General features: G+C 41.2%; 1 protein-coding gene across 5 annotated transcripts in view; it reads right to left on the reverse strand.

Moving 5' to 3' along the window:
• ATP11B (ATPase phospholipid transporting 11B (putative)) overlaps positions 1-16,126 on the reverse strand; it is a 108,678-nt gene that overhangs the window by 29,989 nt on the left and 62,563 nt on the right. For all 5 annotated transcript variants that reach the window (XR_004001886.1, XM_030574503.1, XM_030574502.1 and 2 more), the window contains exons 19-23: positions 15,598-15,801; positions 15,159-15,312; positions 10,564-10,666; positions 9,746-9,891; positions 1,957-2,016 (exon numbers count right to left, since the gene is read on the reverse strand). Coding sequence is in view for 4 of the 5 variants with exons in the window: in XM_030574503.1 (XP_030430363.1) it covers positions 1,957-2,016; positions 9,746-9,891; positions 10,564-10,666; positions 15,159-15,312; positions 15,598-15,801 (667 nt within the window). In the remaining variant the exon portion in view is untranslated. The remainder of the gene's footprint in view (positions 1-1,956; positions 2,017-9,745; positions 9,892-10,563; positions 10,667-15,158; positions 15,313-15,597; positions 15,802-16,126) is intronic.

A 16,126-nucleotide genomic window follows, 5' to 3' on the forward strand; every position in this document is an offset into this window, starting at 1 on the left:
GATATTTGTGATCATCCTTTTCTATGCAAATGTGAAGTAATCTTCTAAGTTCAGGTAGGTCTAACCTTAAAACGCTTCAGCGGTGCACCTGCACTGGTGCAGTTGCGCCGATGTAGCACTAGTGAAAATGGTGCTACGCCAAAAGGAGAACTTCTCCAATCAGCATAGTTAATCCGCCTCCATGAGAGGTGGTAGCTATTTTGCTCAGAGAAGCCCTCCCATCGAAACAGTGCCAACTACACCGGAGGTTAGGTCAGTGTGACGCTGTATGGAATCTAGGGGACACAGTATAACTATCACTCAGGGTTGTGGATTTTTCACATCCGAGTGATGTAGTTATACCGATGTAAGTTTATAGTGTAGACATGGCCTTAGTCTTCAGGATACTATGGGATAGTGTTTTCAGAATAGGAGTTATACTCCCAAGAGGGACCTAGAGAGCTTTTTAACTCTCTTTTGATTCCAGGGGGGAAAAAGTGTGTTCTCCCATAAGCTCTGATTTGTAACATGACTTGCTTTGACAGATATCCAAACAATCTAACCAAAGATTTGTAAAGTTGAAGACAGAAATGAGAGAGAGAAATTGGCATAATCCAAAGATTAAATTTACACACAAACTACATGTAAGCAATAAAATCAGGGAGATTCAAATGCAAAAACCAATTACCTAAACAAACCGTGGTGCATAAAGTAAACCAGGACATTTTTTAAAAGCCTTATGATTATGTACTAGATATTGGAAGAAAAAAAACAGGCTACTTATAACGTTACAAAATAAAATCTGCTATTTGTGCAGGAACTGATGTCAGACAATGAGACCTCCATCACTGACCCAGTTTTCTGATCTTCAGCCACTAGCACCTAATTCTGCTCCACATTGTCCTCAAGACCACTTTCCCATGAGATGAAATCTGCATGGTCTTAAAGCAGTGACTCTCAAATTTTTGTATTGGTGACTCCTTTCACACAGCAAGCCTCTAAGTGCAAACCCCCTTATAAATTAAAAAAACACTTTAAAATATATTTAACGCCATTATAAAAGCTGGAGGCAAAGCGTGATTTGGGGTGATGCTCCACATAATAACCTCATAACCCCCTGATGGGTCCCAACCCCCAGTTTGGGAACACCTGGTCTAAAGCTTTAAAAGCTCAGATCCCCAACCTCTAGCAATTACTATTTTATAAACTCTCTACACCTATAATAATAATTTTTGAGAGATAAGCAGAAGTGACTTAATTGGGGTGGGAAACAGTAACTCACTGACATAATGAACTTTTTAGATTTGTTCTAGAAAATTACTTTGCTTTTTACTAATCATTAATATTAAAATGGAGGCTGGCTATTTTTAAGCTAATACTTAAATGTGTTGTCCACTTGAAGTCAATCATTTTTACAGCAGAAGCTGATTTGTCAGTAATGTGGGAAAGACACTACAAACAGTGGATTTGGATCAGAGAAAATGGGTTGTCAATAGCGTAATTTTATTCCCTCCATAATTATGGTCTCTTTAGACATGCGAAAAACAAGCTTATCAATTCAGTTTAAAAAAGTGACAAACTTTGAAGGTGAAAGAGAAAAATAAAATATCCATGAAGTTGCACTACTGATTCATACAGTTATTGTGGAAAAGTAGCTGTCATACAGCAGTCACTTTTTCTGAAGAGAGCTATTTTTTTTAAAGTGCCATGTTAAGAAATAGGTGGTTGATTATTTTTTTAAAGTCAGCAGTCATTTTTGATAAAGGAAATAAGATAATATCATTTAATACACTTTTGCATTTCTGAAAAAGAATAAAGCAACAGGCTAAAGAATATGCAATTTTCAAAAAAAAAAATTCCTATTCAGCTGCCAAGTTGTACAAAGTTTCTGCAGAAAGTTTAGTGCTTTCCTTCCCATTTGTCTAGTCATTTAACATCCCCTCCCATGTACAAAGAAGTTAGACACCCAATACTTACTTGTTGTGAAAACAAACAAAAGAACTGATATAAAAATTGTGGTGTAATAAAGCATACATTCTGAAAAACAAAAATGAAAGGGATTGTTAGTCCGAGAAGGTATAAGCCCCTCACGCTCACCCCTGAAAAAAGACTTCTATGAAGCTGGCATGAACACATGGAGTGAGTAAAGCATTCCACTGTTTCACTTGGGAAGGCAAAGTAATGAGCTTCACCCTGCACGAGATCCTGTTTTTCAATTAAGGTTCAATTTAAACAATCATCTTACCACCTACTATTCTTACACCTAAGATTCCATATATTCCATATATATCACCAAGACTCCAAAAGAAGGATGAGGGGGGATATGCTTGCTCTTTATAAATATATCAGAGGGATTAATATTAGGGAGGGAGAGGAATTATTTAAGCTTAGTACCAATGTAGACACAAGAACAAATGGGTATAAACTGGACACTAGGAAGTTTAGACTTGAAATTAGACGAAGGTTTCTAACCATTAGAGGAATGAAGTTCTGGAACAGCCTTCCAAGGGGAGTAGTGGGGCAAAAGACATATCTGGCTTTAAGACTAAGCTTGATAAGTTTATGGAAGGGATGGTATGATGGGATAGCTTAATTTTGGCAACTAATCTTTGATTATCAGCAGATAAGTATGCCCAGTGGTCTGTAATGGGATGTTGGATGGGATGGGATCTGAGTTACTGCAGAGAATTCTTTCCTGAGTGCTGGCTGGTGAGTCTTGCCCACATGCTCAGGGTTTAGCTGATCGCCATATTTGGGGTTGGGAAGGAATTTTCCTCTGGGGCAGATTGGCAGAAGCCCTGGAGGTTTTTCGCCTTCCTCTGCAGCGTGGGGCATGGGTCACTTGCTGGTGGATTCTCTGCAGCTTGAGGTCTACAAACCACAATTTGAAGACTTCAATAACTCGGACATAGGTTAGGGGTTTGTTATAGAAGTGGATGGGTAGGGTTCTGTGGCCTGTTTTGTGCAGGAGGTCAGAGTAGATGATCATGTTGGTCCCTTCTGACCCTAAAGTCTATGAGTCTATATTTGTGAGAATAGTTTACACCAATATAAACACCTTTCCCACTGGTATAACTGTGTCCAGATTCAGGGGTTGTATTGCTTTAACTATATGAAAAAAGGTTTAGAAAACCCAGACTACAAGGAAAAAAACTGGGTATGCTTACTTCTGAGAAAAGATGACTGACGGGGAACCTGATGATACTCTTCAAATATATTAAGGGCTGTTATAAAAAGAAACTGTGATCAACTGTTCTCTATGTCCATTTAAAGTAGGACAAGTAGTAATGGGCTTAATCTGCAGCAAGGGAGATTTAGGTTAAATATTAGGAAAAAAACTTTCCAACTCTAAGGGTAGTTAAGCTCTGGAATAGGTTTTCAAGAGAGGTTGTAGAATCTCCATCATTGGAGGTTTTCAAGAGTAGGTTGGAGAAATGCTTGACAGGGATGGTCTAGGTTTTCTTGGTTCTGCCTAAGCACAGGGGGTTGGACTTGATGGTTTCCTCAAGGTCCCTTTCAGCCCTATATTTCTAAACAGATATAGGCATAGCAATACAAAAATGTGTGTGTGGGTTTGTCTACACTTCCACCTAAATCGGCACTTCTGTGATCAATCCAGTCATGTCAATTTAGTGGCTCTGGTCAAGACAAGCTAAGCTGATGGCAGAGCACTCTCCCATCAACGTCTGTACTCCACCTCTCTGAAAGGTGGAAGGTAAGTCAGCTGGAGAGTGCCTCCTGTCGACATAGCGCAGTGTAGATACTGCTGTAAGTCGACCTACGTTACATAGCATATATAACCGAAGTAGCACAACTTAGGTTGACTTACAGCGTTAGTGCAGGCCAGCCCTTGTTGAAAGATGTGAGAATAATAATAAAACCAAAAAAATCTCTATTTTCACCCCAGCTTGTTTACTTGGACATTAAACAGCACTTTGTGCATAGTTATTTTCACTCCGATTCCTCTATAGTGTCCTGTTGGTGTGGCACTTTCACACAGCAAGAGAGGAAAGAAGAGGTTACTTACCTGTAACTGAAGGTTCTTCAAGTGGTCCCTATCAGTACTCTACTGAAGATCATGCGCATGCACCATGTGCCCAGAACCAGAGCTTTTCAAAGTGGTATTGCTCAGTGATCTGCACATGTGCCCTTGTATTGCCTTCTGGTTTCGCCTGAGGTGATAAAGGGAGGGGCGGATCGACTGTCTTCGGTTCCTTCTTCACCACAGACCTACAGATCCACAGCAGAGGGGAAGGAGGGTGGGTCTGGAATACAGATAGGGACCATGCATCTTGTAGAACCTTCAGTTACAGGTAAGTAACTTCCTCTTCTTCAAATGCTAGTCCCTATTGTATTCCATTGAAGGTGATTGACCAGCAGTACTTAGAGAGAGGAGGGTGCGAGGAAGATGGTGGAATCGTATAGCAGAGGATCGCTGTGCCAAATGAGGCGTCCATCGTAGAATCACATCCCAGAGCATAGTGAGAGGAAAAGGTGGCCACGTTACATATGTCCACAAGGGCCATGTTGTGAAGCATGGTTGTAGTTGATGCTTGTGCACTCATGGAATGGGCTCGTATCCCATTTCAGGGGAGCACTCTAACAATTGATAGCAGCGTGTAATGAACCTTGAGACCCACTTAGAGGTTCTCTGGGTGGAAATGGCCTGTCCTTTAATTCTCTCTGTTATGGTGACAAATAGCTTGGGAGACTTCTGGAACAGCTTTATCCTTTGTAGATAAAAGGCTAGGGCCGTATGCACATTGAGGGAAGGAAGCTGTCATTACTCTTTTGAGGCATGTGGTTTTGGAAAGAAGGTTGTCAGATGTTGAGGTGGAATTGGGAAACCACCTTTGGCAGAAACTTGGGATGCAGTCACAGTGAGGTCTTGTCTTTATGGAACATGGTGAAAGAGGGGCTTGCCATCATGGCTCTCAGTTCACCAACCCTCCTTGCTGAGGTAAGCAACAAGGAAAGCAACCTTCATGGAGAGGAGAGAGAGAGAGGGCAGGAGGTCAGCAGTTCGAAGGGAGCTTTCATTAAAGAGGTAAGAAATAGCTGAGGTCCCACTGGGGAACAATAGGCTGAATTAGTGGATAGTTACGCAAAAGGCCCTTCCAGGATTGGGCAGTCAAGGGGTCCACTCCAGGATGGAAAGCATTAATGGTGGCTGCATGCACTCTGACAGAGCTGAGAACACATCCTGAGGTTTTCAGGTGGAGGAAATAGTTTAAGAGCATGGGGATGTGCACAGCTTCACGGGCCTAGGAGGTGAAGTGTGTCCATTTGGCCAGATAGGATCAACTCATGGAGTCCTTTTGGCTATTCGAGAGGATGTCTTGCACTGTCAATGACCATTCTCATGCTAATAGAGGTGTCCATCGAAAATCCACACAGTCAGGAGTAGTGTCCATGGATTTAGATGCCTGAGTCTGATGATGTGTTGAGTCAGCAGTTCTGAAAATTTCTGTAGCGGAAGTGGAGGTTATGTAGACATGCAGAAAAGAGGGAACCAGAATTAGTGAGGCCAGAACAGTGATCAGAATGGTCGTCGCTCTCTCCGGCCAAAGTTTGTGGAGGATGCGGGGTAGGAGTCTGTGTATGAGTGAAAGTGTAGTTCGCCCGAACTGACCAATTGATGACCAGAGCATCACCTAGTGAGTGAGCACCAAGTCCTCCCCGGAGCAATATTGGGTGCACTTAGTGTTGGTGTGTGATGCAAAGAGGTTTCTGATTTGTGCATCCCAGTGACTAAAGATACAGGACATAATAATAATGGACAACTCCCATTCATGTTCAGTGGCAAAGTTCCTCCTGAGAGAATCTGCAGTCATATTCTAGGGGCCAGACAGGCAGGCTGTTGACATGTGCAATGCACCATTCCCAGACATGAACTGGCTCCATACAAAGCACTGGGGACCTCATGCCCCCTTGTTTATTTATGCAGTGCACTGTGGTGGTGGTGTCTGACATGATGAGGACATGGCAATAGCAGATAGCTGGTAAGAACACATGGTGTGCTTTGCATATTGCCCCAAGTTTGAGTATGTTTATGTGCATCCTGGCTTCCTCTGTGGTCCAGCTCCACCAAACAATGTCTACTTGTCTGTTATTATAGCTCTCCAAGCTAGTAGAAAGAGTCTGAGATGATCCCAGAAAAGGGTGGAGAGCAAGAGCTCAGTGTACAGAATGGTTGATGGCTTTCTAGGCGAACTAAGAAATACTGCTTTCGCACTGACTTAGTGTGTTGTGCAGAGGTCTGTAATGCCAGAACAGTTGATGGGTTCTGTGTACCTTAGGGTGCTTCTGAAAAGGATCGTAGGCTCATTGGTGGTAGAAGTGTGGAGTTCTATAGCACCGGGCTGGTGGTAGGTGATAATATTTTCTCTTTGGTGCCAGTGCATATATGCCCCAGGATCACAAGGTGATTCTTTAAGTAAGTGTAAGAAATCATCAGTTTTCTGTTTGAAGGGGTGTAATTCACTGAAGGGAAGGTCCTCGATTGTGTTCTGTACCTCTCTAGGGAAACCTGAGGAGTGTTACCAAGATTACTTCCTCATGACAATTCCATTTGCCAATACAAGAGAGGATGAGTCCGCTGAATCAACTGCAGCCTGAAGTAAGGAACTGGTGACCAACTTGCCTTCCAGTAAAATTGCTTGGAAACGAGTACGATCCTGCTGAGGTAATTTATCTTCAAATTTCTCCATCCAGCCAGAGTGTATACTTGGCCATCAGTGCCAAGTAGTTAGAGATCCAGAATTGTAGTCCAGTCGAGGAGAAGACCTTCTGACCCACAAAGTCCAATCTCTTATGCTCCCAGTCTGCCGGGGTGGAGCATGTGTGTTGTTTAGTCTGCTTCGATGCAGTTTGTATTACCATCGAGTTAGGTGGAGGCTGTAAAAATAAAAATTCTGACCCTTGGGGGGGAAGGGGATTGAATGTAGTACCTTTTCTTGGCCCTCTCTGGGGTCGATGCAAATATGGCTGGGGTATGCCACATGATGTGTGCTGGTTGAAGAAACCCATCAATGATGGGTAAGACCACTTTTGCCTGTACTGATGTGTGCAGAATGTCTAGTAATTGGTGGTAAGTGCCATGACCTTCTTCCAGTGGGATATCAAGGGTATTGGTTATTCTCCATAGGAGTTCTTGAAATCGATGATTGACATCTTCCTCCCTGCCAGATGACTATGACACAGCTGTGTCTGGAGACGACGAAGGGAATCTCCCTAGGTCCCCCAGTACTGTCAGAGCCGGGCTGATCGGTGCCTTGTCTAACCCCATTTCTGAATGACTACCACATGGAAGATGGGGCAGTGAAACAGAAGTTCTCCCCAGCCAGACAAGACTGTTCTAAAGGTGAATATTGGGGCTAGGAACTCCAATATGGCCAACCCAGTTGATCCTGTTGTACTTGTGCCCAAGGTCCCGGATAGCAGCTTCTTGGGTAAGATAAAGCATGAAACTGCCACGGAGCTGTCAGAACCCTCTGGTAGTTGTGTTTCTGGAATGGAAGTGGCACACTGTGTCGGAAGTCCAGATCCCTCAGATTCAGAGGAGTCAGAGTCTTGCATGAATGGCAGTACTGGCAGAACAAGAGGTGTTAGAAAGGTACAGCCAGCCGACGGCAGATGTAGTGCAGGAGATGGAGCCCTCTGCAGAGGTGAGTACACTGGAATATGCAGAAACTTTGCTCCTTCCAAAGCAAACAGTTTGTGAGAGCTGGGAGGACTTCTGAGTCTCTCCGGAGTCAATGGTATGTCCGGTGTACTGATGGGACCGGAACTAGTAAAGGCATCTGTCTCAGGACCAGCAATTCACGGGATGCTGGAGGGGTATGTGGATTCGGTCCTGGGACCAGCGGATCTGGCAAGTGGTGTGGCCTCTAATCTCTCTTGGAATGTGTAGCTCCCTCCAGGCCTGGAACTTGTGGACCATGCAGCATCCTTCTTGGATTTAAAGGAAGACTTACTACCATGCTTCTGTGCATACTTCTGTGGCTGATGGCTAGGCCTCGACTTGGGGCCTGTAGCACTGGTACCAGCAGATCCAGAAGGAGGCTCTGTGGTAGGGGGAGTGCTCTTGGATTGCTCAGGCTCATGTATAATGGGCCAGGATCTGACTTCAGCCCCATGGCAACCTCCATGAGGTGTTTCTCGAGGTAGAGAGCTTGGCCCTCCCGTGTATAGGCAGGGAAGGAGAGGCAGATACTGCACCTGAAGGTGATGTGGGCTTCCCCCAAACAGTATAAACAGCATTGGTGTTCGTTGCTGATGGAAAATGAGCCAGGGCAGGAAGCACAGACTTTTAATCTTGTCATTTTCGGCATAATCCAGAACCCAGACCTAGGAGGTGCGGTGTAGGAAGAAATTATTTGGTGGGAAAAAACGCAGAAGCCGTGTCCCAAGGAATTCTCAAATTACAACAATAAAATCTAACTATCAAAAAAAAAATTAGTATTTTGGTAAAATTTTTGAAAAGTGAATTACTAAGAACAAGAGATCAGGAGACACTCCAACCCTGACCATGCAGCAGTGAGAAGGAACTGGAGACACGGTCGGTCTGACCCGCCCTTTACTGCCTCGGGATAAACGATGAGGCAATACAAGGGCACATGCACATATCCCTCACTGGAATACAAAAAGGGACAATCACTTGTAGAAGAATAAACTTCTTGTTTAAATAGGAAAAAAAAAAGTGACTTTCCACATATTTATTCAAATGACACCATCATAGGACCTAATACGCCATCAGGGGCTCGTTCACCTGAACATCTACCAATGTGATATATGCCATCATGTGCCAGCAATGCCCCTCTGCCATGTACATTGGCCAAATTGGACAGTCTCTACGCAAAAGAATACGAATCTGGGCACAAATCTGACATCAGGAATCATAATATTAAAAAACCAGCTGGAGAACATTTCAACGTCTTTGGTCACTCAGTAACAGATTTAAAGGTGGCAATTTTGCAACAGAAAAGCTTCAAAAACAGACTCCAACAAGAAACTGCTAAGCTTGAATTAATACGCAAATTAGATACCATTAACTTGGGTGTGAATAGAGACTGGGAGTGGCTGGGTCATAATACATATTGAATCTATTTCCCCATATTAAGTATCCTCACACCTTGTCAGCTGTCTAAAATGGGTCATCTTGATTATCACTACGGAAGTTTTTTTCTCCTGCTGATAACAGCTCATCTTAATTAATTAGCCTCTTAAAGTTGGTATGGCTACTTCCATTTTTTCATGTTCTCTGTATGTATATCTTCTTACTATATGTTCCATTCTATGCATCTGATGAAGTGGGCTGTAGCCCATAAAGCTTATGTTCAAATAAATTTGTTTGGCTCTAAGGTGCCACAAATACTCCTGTTCTTTTTGCAAAAAAAAGTGACTGTAGATGAGAAAAACTGACAGAGGAACTGGGCTTAGGGTAGTACCCAAGATGACTTAACTCATTTTAAAATTTACTTGGATTTTAAGTTGGTAGAGTAACAATAGCTGCACGCTGGCCTAGGTGAATTCTGCTGCAATATTCAAAGATACTTCCAGTGGGCAGTATTCCACACGAATTCTGAAGCAAAATGGGTCTCATTTCAGGTGTGCTCTGTTGTATATCCATACCCAGACACTCCCAGGTGGTAGATATTTAATATTTTGGTGATTTAACTGCAAGAATTAAGTGTGAGACACATTTAGGCTAGGAAAAAGAATCCTTAGTTCTACTGAACATCACTGGCACACTGAATAGACTTACCTTATAAAAAAAGAACTGTACAAGGGTTGCTATCCTAATATAGTAAAAGTGACCATGAACAAGAAGCAACTTGGAGAGGAATTTAAACCTTGCTATTGCATAGTCACTGTTTCTTACAGCTTGCCTTCCTTCTTTTCCCATGATTCCTGTAATATTTGGGACATAAAATAGAAATGAAATTAGAGCAAATCACGCAGAAAAAGTAAATTTATGAAAATATACATTTGAAAGCGACAGGTTATCTTCTATACACTTTCACATCTTAAAGACTCCAATAGCTATTGATAACAATAGGAAGTAACACTTGAAAATTAGAGAATCAGCTTCACTCAAGGTCCCTGGACCAATTAGACCAAAATACTACTGCATTTACACCTGAATGACAATTTATAGCAAAAAAAAGTTAAGTCGTAAAACTTTAGTTACCTCTATAAAGAGAATAGCTTCAATTCTGTGTCAAGAGAGACATTCAACAGTGTCTTGAGTAACAGCTGAAGATAATTAAGAATACCATTTTATGGGGGTCTAGATTCTGATGTGCAGTATAACGGACACGAGCTATTGATATTTAAGATATTGTCTTCAGAAGGTAATGGTCTTCCATTTTAGATTCCACTGAAATTCTGACATACAGCATGCAACTGCGTGTTTAAAAATGATTGGAAGATTGATGTATTGTCATTTTCAGGTGTAAAAATGTCAAGTTCAGCAGTTTAAAAATACAAGCACAGACTAATTCTACATACAGTAAAGTGCTTTATTAAGAACACAAGCTTAAATATTTATATCAAGTGAAAGTTCTGAAAAAGGTCAGTTACCTATGCCAACATGCGCTTCTTGTATCATGCTTACATCATTAGCCCCATCACCAATGGCTAATGTTATAGGTTTCTCTGGAGATGTTTTTAACAGTCGTACTACCTGAAGAGGAGGAGGAAAAAAAGAAAAGGTTGGTGGGGGGATTTTCAGGTTATAAATCTTCACTATGAGTAGCTTAAATAAATGCAACCACCAGCGAACCCCAGGGATAAGCATGCTTGGATAAGAGTATCTCCAGCATGTCACATACATTCATAGCTCTATTGGAAAAGCCTCTTGTTTTTTAACACAACTTTTAGGATATGTCTACATTGCAATCAAATATGCTACTACAGCTTGGGTAGGTATACCTATGTGAGCTTTAATCCAGCAGCAAAGATATAGCAACATGTGCTTCAGCATAGGCTGTACAAGTGGCTTGTAGCACTGGGTACACACTTGAGTCACTAGCCTGCACTGTTCATGCCGCCACATCTTCACTGCTATTTTAAGCTCTGCTGGCTACATTAAAGCTAACCAAGGCATGGCTACCTGAGCTGCAATCACACCTTCAATTGCAGTGTGGACATACTCTGAAATCAGAAATTACACATGTCTCCAGGCTATTACATATAATTGTCTCCCCACATAACCATCTGCTCTTTTACAAGTATTAATCTAACCAAAATACTCAATTTTACTTCTCATGCAAGTAGGGAGTGGGAGCAATAGACAGACAGTACCTTCAAAGGTTACCTACAGAGTTAACTCTCTTAAAAGGTTTCATGGGGACTATGAAAACAGACTCAGGCAAACGAAAAAAGTTTGAATGTTAAACAACTTGAAATATAAGAAAAGAACACTTAAGACAGGAAGAAAAAACCTCAACTATATCCTGAAGTTGAATTGTATGATATAAATCATCCCACACAGCATAAGAAAAGCTTGTTTTCAATATGGGTAGGAAAAGAATATAGCACAATTTCCCCATATTAATTTACAGGCTACCGATTCAAAAACTACTATATGAAAACAGAGCTACTATAAAATTGGCATTTTCACATAAAAGACACAAAATAACTAGGATGAACGCAGACATTCCATAGCCGCTGAACAAAGGGAAAACTGAAAAATTCAACCAGGGAATAATCCAAAATGTGAATCCCTTGATAATACAGTCTCAAGATCATGCAGAGTAGGTTATGGAGAAAAAACTCTTATCTGGTGGTATGTGCAGATTTAAGGAGAGATTAATTTCTCTAAATTCAGTATCACATAATTTGACAAGTCTGGATGAAATTCCCTCAACTCTTAAAGCTTAATAAGAATACATTTAATCTCTCTGAAAATACAGTATTTACTGAATTCCTTTTCTTGAAGGCTATATAACTGAAGGGAAGTATCCACAAAACAATCACCAGATCATAAAAAGGGCCAGGAATGTTTCTTATATCTGAGAACACCCCAGAGACTTCCTACACTTCTTACAACAAACAGGAAACAGGAGAATATGGAAATACCTGAACAGGTGGTATATGGACATAGACACAATCAACACTACTCAAAACGAAGACAACAACATATGGCCTGTGCTGCATTCCTTTGTATGTGATCTTTTGCATTAGTATCAAGTTGAGTAGTAGGGGTATATATTAACAAACTCATCCAAAAGACTTGCGTATATATTTTTTAAATGGAAAGGGATTAACAAACTCATCCTTTCCACACAGTTCAGGAGAGAAGTGGCTCCTGAAAAGGTCTCTTTTGCAGATGAAGCACCTCTTGATCTTCAGTTTGCTCCGACTGGACTGCTCCACCATTAAGGACTGCAATAGATAAGGCAGGGGGTGCTAAACTGCTGCTTTGTTTGCACCAATGGAAGCAGAGAGAATCTAGTGTAAGGATAAGGGGTGTGACCAAGCCCTCTGGACAAGTTTGAACTGCCTTTTGTTTGTGCAGGAAGAGAGGTGCAGCCCCAATGTCTTTGATTGCAAGGCTAGAACCTAGAAAGGTACTAGTAATGTAACAGGAGACATAGCAAACCTGGAAGGGAATGCTAAAACTTTTGAGAGATACTCCATAGAATCAACCATGATTAATACAGCTAAGGAAAGTAGACACATGTATAGATGTCTCCCTAGATTACTTAAGTACAGTGCAATAAATGAATTGCTAATGTCATCAAATATGTATTCTGGCACAGACAATGGAAAGGATGTGCTGTGCCAGAAGAACAGACCATTGCCATACAAGAATCTTGCACCCTCTCTCATACTAGAAGTGAGACTAGAAAGGATAAGTTCACATAAGAAACATCCCTTAAAAAGGACAGATAACCATCAATTATGATTTGAGAAAGTCAGAGAGAGTCATCAGGAATTCTAATTAAGAATGACACTAACAAAAATAGTTCCTCCTCTTTTCAAAGCAAAATAGCTTACAGCCAGTGAGTAGCCCCAGTTTAGTTACTGGGCAGGACAACTGTAGAACAGGTAAAATGGAGAAACATTATTGTATCTCTGGATGCAAGAATTATGTGCATTCCTGAGAACAGCAGCCCTCAAAATCTTTGCTGCACACATTAAGCACATTCTGAACAGGAACCTTCTAACCAGTGCTAGGAAAACTCAAACTTGAGAAGCATTCCTTGAAACAGACACATGACCAAGAAAAAATAATGAATAATTAGTTTCCTGGACTGAGTGTGCGCGCTCTAGCTCAGGGGTTTCTCAAAATTTCATTGCACCGCAATTCCCCTCAGATAACAAAAATTACTACACAACCCCACGGGGGGGGGGTAGGGGGGAAAGAAGAGACACACACTGAAGCCTGAACCCACCTGAACCCCAACACCCTGGGCAGGGGGGTCCAAAGCCAAGGGGGCCTGTAACCTGAACCCCACCATGCAGGCACTGGGGCTCAGTCTTTGGCTTCAGACCAGGGCCCCAGCAAGTCTAATGCCAGCCCTGGGGACCCCATTAAAATGGGACTAACTCATTAGGGTCCCGACCCACAGTCTGAGAACGGTTGCTCTAGCTCAAAAGGGATAAACCTCACAAACACAATTACAGATGTTCTGAGCCTTCAAGTTGCTGGATGTGGAGCCTGAAACCTTTTCAAAAAATATCTCCCAGAGGAAAATCATATAACTCCCTGTTATGCACTCAGGGCAAAAGAAAGGAGAGGAATGACATGATGAAGGAAGGAATACAATCTTAAAGGCCTACAGTAAGCTGCCACAAAACATGTTTATCCTTGTCCTGTATTCGTTTCAGGGTAATCTGACTGTAGTTTTGATGGCTAAGGCAAGTCAGTTCCATCAGAAGCTGCTTTAACAGAGGTTGTTATAAGATGTGGGAAATAAGGCAGATATACTTGTAGGAGAAGATAGGAACAAGAGGATATGAAAAATCGCTTGTTGGCTGCCACCTACCTTCTTTGGCAGCCAAGAATACGTACTTCACAGATGCAAAAGCAACTAAACAGGTATTGACCCAAAATTGGAAGATAGCCTGCATCTTGAAAGCATAGCGGGCAACAAAAATTTCAAGTCAAGCAAAATATGTAATATGACTACCGTCATCAAACCAGTGAATTGTCTCAGCCAGTGAGGAATAGTAACAAGAAGAAACAAACCACTCCTGAGATTTCAGAAACATGAATAACAGAAGAACCTCACTGATTTCAGTGGACATTGGAACAGGCCCATAATTAATTGTTTTGATTTCCATGTATCCTTTAAGAGGTTCAATGTTATACAACAGCCAGAAACTAGTTTCACGTTGGAAAGGTGTCTGATGCTATTTAGGCAACAGTTTTTTCTTACATTATACACCCATTTTCAGTCCCATTACGTTAAGCAGAAAAACTCTCTCTCTCAGGAGCAACAGGTCTATCATGATGGTTAGCCATGCTACTAGTTACTCAAAAGCATTCCAGAGTATAATTTACAGGCCCAGGTCAAACATGAAATTTAACCCCAGACAGTAATTTTGAAAACATCTGGATTTCTGGGCTGGACAGTGATAAGAAGTTACCAGTATTTCTGCAATCACTTTCTTCTATACAGCCTGAACAGAACCATAGAAGGTTCAAACTTCATTCCTGTGTCTGATAGGAACAAGCCAGAAAGATGCCACTACCCAGTGTTACGGGATATCCAGCAACTTATTAAAACTGTGCTCAACAAAATTCAGGGAAGAACTAAATATTAGTAGATGTGAAATCAGGAGAGCTTCAGAGAAAAAATAGTCTGAAGGCACATTCCCACTAGAGATCTTATTCTTTCAGAGGTGAGGCCTCTTTTCCCCCCCAACTCAAACTTCTAGATGTTTTACACCTTTTAAGAACTGCAGTTGTACTTTCTCCATAAAGCTTCTCCAATTTAATCCAAGAAGATTTCTCCATTGAGGTGAGATGGAAAGGATTTCCTTGAAGGAGTCTCAACTGTATTACTGGTCAATAGGACTATTCTTCTGGGAAGAAGTTCATAATACTTAACTTTATAAGCAGCTTTGGAATGCAGGATGTCATCATAATCAATGCAACAATATAGTTTACAAATGTAAACATTCTTATATTTGAAAATAACCATTAATATTGTATATTGACTTACCTTTGCTTTTTGCAGGGGTGCCATGCGGCAACACAGAACTGCAGAACAATTTCTACAAACTTCCATGAACAGTTTTTCATGTTCCCTGAGTGCAAGAGAGAGGCTGGTCCCATCCACAACCAGCCCATGCTGGATGACATGATCATCCTTTATTCTATTCAGAGAAAAAAAAAATGTCATTATTACATTGAAAATAACATTGTATTTTAATTTAGTTACAAGTAAGCAAGTACTATATTCACAACAAATAATCACACAAGTTGAGAAGAAGCGTGTCTGTTAGACTTTCAGAAGCAACAATTTTACTAGTGTCAGGAGTAAGTTTATATATTAGGCATATATATATATAAACTAAAATGACAAATTGTCGTAAAACTTGAGAAATAAAAATAATCCAGAGTTAGTAATATCATTCAGATTGCCACATATGGTACTTTACCTCCTGGCTAGCTGCCTCAGCTGCTCTGCACATGTACTGTCTGATTTGTGTTGTACAAGTTCAAGGATGTTCATGGTTCTATGGAAGTGTCCACATGATAAACTCACACTAACAGCTGTTTCATGCTTATCTCCAGTAAGCACCCACACTTTGATACCAGCCAATCTGAGTGCCTCTATAGTTTCTTGGACTTTATCTTGGAGTCTGAAAATAAGAACATCTTCACTAACTGGTAGAACTCGCTACAAAAAAAACCTCCACATCATGATTTGGTTTAATCTTTAAATATAACAAAGCGTGTGATAAAAAGGAACAAAAAATCATGTTTGAAATAGGCAGTTATGATATGGTAGGATATTTAACTTGTAAATTGGCATATTTGGATGCAATAAGGGTGTTCCTAACACTATTCACAAATGTATTCAGCTAATTTTGTTTGCACCCAGTCTAATCAAGACCTCAGCGAAGCACAATCTAAAGTTTACCTTTACTAAAGTGAAATTACTTCAAAATTTGCAGCAGTAAGGCG

Source organism: Gopherus evgoodei, chromosome 9, assembly GCF_007399415.2.
Source record: "Gopherus evgoodei ecotype Sinaloan lineage chromosome 9, rGopEvg1_v1.p, whole genome shotgun sequence".
Classification (NCBI taxonomy): Eukaryota; Metazoa; Chordata; order Testudines; family Testudinidae; genus Gopherus; species Gopherus evgoodei.